We start from the raw sequence: 6,991 nt of genomic DNA, 5'->3' as shown, positions 1-6,991 counted from the left end.
ATTTGGGGAACCCCCCCGGGGGGGGGGCGCAGCGCTCCCACCCCCCTACCCCACACCATACAGCTCAGCCCCCAGCCCCCCCCCCAACCCCCCCTTAACCCCCCCATAACCCCCACCCCCTGGGGGTGCCCCCCCCATTCTCAGGGACCTCTGCTCTGTCCGGGGCCGGGGGGGGGCCGTGGGAACGGGGGTGCCCCCCCCGTGGGAAGGCAGCAGCAGCTCCCCTGGCCCGTGCCCGTGGCCGGGTGCCGCTGCTGACTCACAGCCCCGTGCCCATTTTTTTGGGGGGGGGGGGCAGTATCCTTCTGCCAACCCCCCCCCCCCTTAAATAACCCCTCCCAAAACCAAATAACCCCCCCCAAAACCAGATAACCCCCCCAAACCAAATAACCCCCCCCAAAACCAAATAACCCCCCCCCAAACCAAGTAACCCCCCCAAAACCAGATAACCCCCCCCCCCTTAAATAGCCCCCCCAAACCAAATAACCCCCCCCCATTAAATAACCCCCCCCCATTTTTGCCAGGACCATGGCACCGCCGCTGCTGCTGCTCGGCCTCCTGCTCGCCTGCGGGGGGGGGGCCCAGGCCCTCGTCCCCCCCAGCGAGCTCAAGCGTAAGCAGGGGGGGGGTTTAAGGGGAGGGGGGGGGCACGGGTTGGGGTTTGTTTTTTTTTTGGGGGGGGTCCGCTGTGGGTTGTGGGCTGCTGGGCTTAGTGGGATGGGGGGGGCTGAGTGTCCTGGGGGGGGTTTATGGGGTTCAGCATCATTTTGGGGGGGTCGGGATGGGGGTCAGAGTTTTGGGGGGGGGGTCAGGATGGGGCTCAGCACCCCAAGAACCAGCAGTGGCATCCAGACGGGGTCACCAGGCTGCTTCTTTGGGGTGGGGGGCACACGGTGATGGGGGGGGGTGGGGGCTACCCAAATCCCTCCCCCCCCCGGAGACCCCAGGGATGCGCAAAGCCAGGCGAGATTTTGGGGCCCCTCCTCTCCATTTGGCACGCCAAGAACCCAAATCCCCGCACCCCCTGGAAGGGACCTCTTTTATTTTATTTTATTTTTTTTATGGGGGGGTCGCAACCACCCTGGGGGGGCGTCCCCATCCTTTTTACTTCTCCCCCGGAGACCCCAGGGACGCACAGAGCCCAGGCGAGATTTTGGGGCCCCTCCTCTCCATTTGGGCACGCCAAGAACCCAAATCCCCGCACCCCCTGGAAGGGACCTCTTTTATTTTATTTAATTTTTTTTTTTGGGGGGGTCACAACCATCCTGGGGGGCGTCCGTCCCCCCCCCACACCCTTTTTACTTCTCCCCCAGGCGAGATTTTGGGGCCCCTCCTCTCCATTTGGGCACGCCAAGAACCCCAAATCCCCGCACCCCCTGGAAGGACCTCTTTTATTTTATTTTATTTTTTTTTGGGGGGGGCTCACAACCACCCTGGGGGGGCGTCCCCCCCCCCATACCCCTTTTTACTTCTCCCCCAGGCGAGATTTTGGGGCCGTTCCTCTCCATTTGGGCACGCCAAGAACCCCAAATCCCCGCACTCCCTGGAAGGGACCTCTTTTATTTTATTTATTTTTTTTTGGGGGGGAGTCGCAACCATCCTGGGGGGGCGTCCCCCTCCCCCCCATCCTTTTTACTTCTCCCCCGGAGACCCCAGGGACACACTGAGCCCAGGCGAGATTTTGGGGCCGCTCCTCTCCATTTGGGCACGCCAAGAAGCCCAAATCCCCGCACCCCCTGGAAGGGTGCTCTTTAATTTAATTTAATTTTTTTTTGGGGGGGGGTCGCAACCACCCTGGGGGGGCGTCCCCATCCTTTTTTACTTCTCCCCGGAGACCCAGGGACGTGCCAAGCCCAGGCGAGATTTTGGGGCCGCTCCTCTCCATTTGGGCACGCCAAGAACCCCAAATCCCCGCACCCCTGGGAGAGACCTCTTTTATTTTATTATTTTTTTTTTGGGGGGGGGTCGCAACCATCCTGGGGGGCGTCCTCCCCCCCCCCATACCCCTTTTTACTTCTCCCCCAGGCGAGATTTTGGGGCCCCTCCTCTCCATTTGGGCACGCCAAGAAGCCCAAATCCCCGCACCCCCTGGGAGGGTGCTCTTTAATTTATTATATTTTTTTGGGGGGGGGGGTCACAACCATCCCGGGGGGGCGTCCCCCATCCTTTTTACTTCTCCCTGGAGACCCCAGGACGCACAGAGCCCAGGCAAGATTTTGGGGCCGCTCCTCTCCATTTGGGCACGCAAAGAACCCCAAATCCCCGCACCCCCTGGAAGGGTGCTCTTTAATTTATTTATTTTTTTTTTTTGGGGGGTGTCCCCCCACACTTTTACTTCTCCCCCAGGGCTGTCGGCGGCCGGCAGCAAGTACGTGGAGGCGGAGGTGGAGAACGCCGTGGGCGGCGTGGGCGCATGAAGGCGCTGCTGGAGCGCAGCAGCAAGGAGCACCAAGCGCTGCTGCACAGCCTGCAGGAGACCAAGCGGATGAAGGAGGTGGGCTAGGAGGATGATGATGGTGAGGATGATGAGGATGAAGGCTCGGGGGGGTCCGCGGGGGGGTGAACCGGTGCTGGGTGCCTTGCAGGAGGCGGTGCAGCTGGCGCAGGAGAAGGAGAAGGAGCTGGCGGCGAGGCAGGGGGTGTGCAACGAGACGATGCTGGCGCTGTGGGAGCAGTGCAAGCCCTGCCTCAAGCACACCTGCATGAGGTTCTACTCCCGACCTGCCACAGCGGCTCGGGCTGGTGGGGAGGCAGGTGAGGAACACAGGGAACATTTTGGGGTCGTAAAAGGGGTTTTGGTTTGATTCTGAGCCCCCCTCCCAAAACCCGGCAGCTGGAGGAGTTCCTCAACCACTCCTCGCCCTTCTCCGTCTGGGTGAACGGCGAGCGCGTGGACGCGCTGCTGGAGCGGGGCGAGCGGCAGGAGAGGAGGCTGGAGGAGCTGGAGGAAGGCTTCGGGATGCTGGAGGACGGCGTGGACGACCTCTTCCAGGACGCCACGAGGGTTTACGGTCGCCGGGCCCCCTTTTTCGCGGCCCCCTTCGGGGGTTTCCGCGAGGCTTTCCTGCCGCCCCCCGCCGTGCGGCGCGTCCGCGGCCAGAGGTTGGCGAGGGAGCTGAGCCCCTTCGGGTGGCACCACCCGGCTCGGGGTTTTCACCACCTTTTCCAGCCCCTCCTGGAGCTGACGCAGCGGCTGCTGGACGGGGGGGCCGGCTCCTGGGAGCACCCCCTGCTAGGATTCGGTCCAGGTAGGAGCTTGGCACCGTCGGGGACAGCGCTTCCCGACACGGCTTGGGGTTGGGGATGAGCTCAACCCCGCTACGAGACACCAGAGAATCCCCACGGGAGGCTGGGAGCTGTTGGCAGACCCAGGCTGTTGGTTTTTTTTTTATTATTTTGATTTTTTTGGGGTGTTTTTTCCCCGTCGGGGCTGCCAGGGGAAGGGCAGGTGTTGGTTTTGGGCGGTTCCCATTCCCTAGGGGCTTGCGCCATCGCCTCCGTCTCCGGTTCCTCCGTGTAGGGCGGCCGGGAACGGGGCTGTGTCGAAACCCGGGCTGGCACGGAGCGCCCGGGGCTACAAAACGCCTCGTTTCGGGGCCAGGAAATGTTTTGCTGTGAAGTCAAAACTTCCGTGGAAAAAAAAAAAACACCAAAACACTCGGGTGTTGCACAAGCACCCCGCGGCGCCAGCCAGGGCGCATCCACCCCAAGCCGAGCCCGGGGAGCGCCCCCCATCCCCATTCCCGACCCCATAACTCTGCCCTGGGGGCTGGTGGCATTTTGGGGTCCCTGAGGGTGCCCCCGGTTCCCCGCAGAGTCCCGAAACTTCACCAACGATCGCATGGTGTGCCGCGAGATCCGCCGCAACTCGGCCGGCTGCCTGCGGCTGCGCGACGAGTGCGAGAAGTGCCGCGAGATCCTGGCCGTGGGTGAGTTTGGAGAGGTCGGGGGGGGCACCTACTTTTTAATTATTTTTTGGGGGGAGGGAGCGGGACACAAAATCCTCTTTTTGGGGGGAGAGCACTGGGATGCTGAGGATTCCGTGCGCCCCGCAGATTGCTCGCAGGGGGACCCGGAGGCTGGGGAGCTGAGGGAGGAGTTCGAGGACGCCGTGCGCCTGGCCGAGCGCTTCGGGCGCCGCTACGAGCAGCTGCTGGGCGCCTTCCAGGCCGAGCTGCTCAACGCCAGCAGCCTGGCGCAGCAGCTGGAGCGGGATTTCGGTTGGGTCTCGCGCCTCGCCAACCTCAGCCGGGGCTCCGACGGCTTCCTGCAGGTCACCACGGTGCGTCCCCGTGTCCCCAAGGGTCCCACCCGTGGTCCCGAGGGGTCTCTGCAATCCCTCAGGGTGCCCCCTTGCCCTTTTCAGCCCCGAGGGTGCCCCCCATCCCCAAAGGTCCCCCCATGTCCCCAAGGGTCCCCCCTTCCCCTTTCCATCCCCGAGGGTCCCCCCATGTCCCCAAGGGTCCCCCCGTCCTTTCCATCCCCGAGGGTCCCCCCTTTTCATCCCCAAGGGTCCCCCCTTCCCCTTTCCAGCCCCGAGTGTCCCCCCGTGTCCCCAAGGGTCCCCCCCGTGTCCCCAAGGGTCCCCCCTTCCCCTTTCCATCCCCAAGGGTCGCCCCCAGTCCCTGAGGGTCCCCCCCGTCCTTTCCATCCCCGAGGGCTCCCCCTGTCCCCAAGCTCCCCCCTGTCCTTTCCATCCCAAGGGTCCCCCAACCCCCAAGGGTCCCCCCTTCCCCTTTCCATCCCCAAGGGTCCCCGCAATCCCTGAGGGCCCCCCCCCCTTGTCCTTTCCATCCCCGAGGGTGCCCCTTCCCTCTTCCATCCCCAAGGATGCCTCCATGTCCCCGAGGGTCCCCCCCCTTGCCCTTCCCATCCCCAAGGGTCCCCTTCGTCCCCAAGAGTCCCCCCAATCCCTTTCCATCCCCAAGGGTCCCTCCCTATCCCCAAGGGTCCCCCCCTGCCCTTTCCATCCCCAAAGGTTCCCCCTTCCCCTTTCCATCCCCGAGGGACCCCCCCTGTCCCCAAGGGTTCCCCACAAACCCCAAGGGTCCCCCCATCCTTTCCATCCCTGAGGGTCCCCCCATCCCTGAGGGGCCTCCCCAATCCCCCAGGGTCCCCCCTTGCCCTTTCCACCCCCAAGGATCCCCCCCCATGTCCCCGAGTGGCCCCCCTTCCCTTTTCCATCCCTGAGGGTCCCCCCCATGTCCCCAAGAGTTCCCCCTTGCCCTTTCCATCCCCAAGGGTCACCCCTGGTCCCCAAGGGTCCCCCCCCGACCCCAAGAGACCCCCCTTCCCCTCCCTCCTCTTCCCCCCACCCCACCCTGGAAAGTGTATCAGGGGCAGACAGAGGCGATTGCGCACCACCACCCTGCACCCCACACCGCCTGTGGGGCCGGGGGGGTGGGTTTTAGGGTCTCAACCCCCCCTCCATGTCCCCGTCCCCCCCCCCCAAAAGGTGTTATCCAAAGTCCCCGACCCCTCGGACCCCTCGGCGCCCCCCGCCACGCAGGTGACGGTGCAGCTCTTCGACGGGGAGCCCTTGTCCCTAAGGGTGCCCGGGGACATCCCCTGGGACGATCCCCGCTTCATGCAGAGCGTGGCCGAGCAGGCACTGCGGCACTACAAGGACAACGCCGTGTGAGTGCTGCCCTAAAGGCGATCCTAAAAGCCCCAAACCCCGCGTTCGGGGTGATTCTGAAGGCTGAAGCCAGAAATCCCACATTTGGGGTGATCCTAAAGCTGGAAGCCCCACATTTGGGGCAATCCTAAAGCTGGGAACCCCCCATGGGGGCGATCCTAAAGCCCAAAACCACATTGGGGATGATCCTAAAGCCCAAAAACAAGTCCAGGGTGATCCTAAAGCCAGAAATCCCACATTTAGGATCTCCCCAAAACAGGAACTCCCACATTTAGGGCAATCCTAAAGCTGGGAACCCACCATGGGGGCTTATCCTAAAGCCCAAAACCACATCGGGGGCGATCCTAAAGGCCAAAAGCCCACATTGGGGGCAATTCTAAAGCTGAGACCCCCCCATTTGGGGCCATCCTAAAGCCAGAAAACAAGTTGGGGGTGATCCTAAAGCAGGAATCCCCATGTCAGGGGCAATCCTAAAGCCAGGAACCCCCCATGGGGGCGATCCTAAAGGCCAAAACCCCACATTTGGGGCCATCCTAAAGCCAGAAGCCAAGTTTGGGGTGATCCTAAAGTCAGAAATCCCACATTTTGGATCGCCCCAAAGCAGGAACCCCCCCGGTTAGGGCAATCCTAATGCTGGGAACCCCCCATGGGGGCAATCCTAAAGCCCAAAGCCACATTGGGGGCGATCCTAAAGGCCAAAACCCCACATTTGGGGTGATTCTAAAGCTGGGAACTCCCCATTGAGGGCCATCCTAAAGCCAGAAACCAAGTTGGGGGCAATCCTAAAGCCAGGAACCCCCATGGGGGACGATCCTAAAGCACAAAACCCCACATTTGGAGCCATCCTAAAGCCAGAAACCAAGTCCGGGGTGATCCTAAAGCCAGAAATCCCACATTTAGGATCGCCTCAAAGCAGGAATCCCCACATTCAGGGCAATCCTAATGCCGGGAACTCCCCCATTGGGGGTGATCCTAAAGCCCAAGACCAGGTTGTGGGGTTTCAGGCTTTAGGATCACCTGTATTTGGGGCCATCCTAAAGCCCAACTCCCCTGTTGAGGGTCATCCTAAAGCCCAAAACCACATCAGGGGCGATCCTAAAGCCAGAAACCCCCCGTTAGGGGCCATCCTAAAACCCCAAACCCCATATTTGGGATGATCCTAAAGCCCAAAACCACACTGGGGGCGACCCTACAACCCAAATCCCCCCGTTGGGGGCCATCCTAAAGCCGGGAACCCGCTGTAGGGGACCACCCTAAAGCCCAAAACCAAGTCGGGGCGATCCTAAAGCCCCAAACCCTACATTTGGGGTGATCCTAAAGCAGGAAACCCCCTATTTGGGGGCGATGCCGGGC

The 6,991-nt window shown here is 62.3% G+C and overlaps 1 protein-coding gene across 1 annotated transcript in view; it reads left to right on the top strand.

Annotated features, from left to right (window-relative positions):
- The window catches only part of CLU (clusterin), a 124,268-nt gene that overhangs the window by 117,066 nt on the left and 211 nt on the right, over nucleotides 1-6,991 (top strand). The window contains 9 exon segments of the mRNA XM_068679042.1: nucleotides 523-613; nucleotides 2,347-2,406; nucleotides 2,409-2,494; nucleotides 2,586-2,734; nucleotides 2,736-2,754; nucleotides 2,834-3,248; nucleotides 3,816-3,929; nucleotides 4,056-4,282; nucleotides 5,456-5,637. Of these exon segments, the coding sequence (XP_068535143.1) occupies nucleotides 529-613; nucleotides 2,347-2,406; nucleotides 2,409-2,494; nucleotides 2,586-2,734; nucleotides 2,736-2,754; nucleotides 2,834-3,248; nucleotides 3,816-3,929; nucleotides 4,056-4,282; nucleotides 5,456-5,637 (1,337 nt within the window). The 5' untranslated portion in view covers nucleotides 523-528.

Source organism: Anas acuta, chromosome 3 (genome assembly GCF_963932015.1).
Source record: "Anas acuta chromosome 3, bAnaAcu1.1, whole genome shotgun sequence".
NCBI classification, from domain to species: Eukaryota; Metazoa; Chordata; class Aves; order Anseriformes; family Anatidae; genus Anas; species Anas acuta.
The sequence above is the reverse complement of the archived record's forward strand: the minus strand, read 5'-3'. Positions and strand labels throughout refer to the sequence as shown.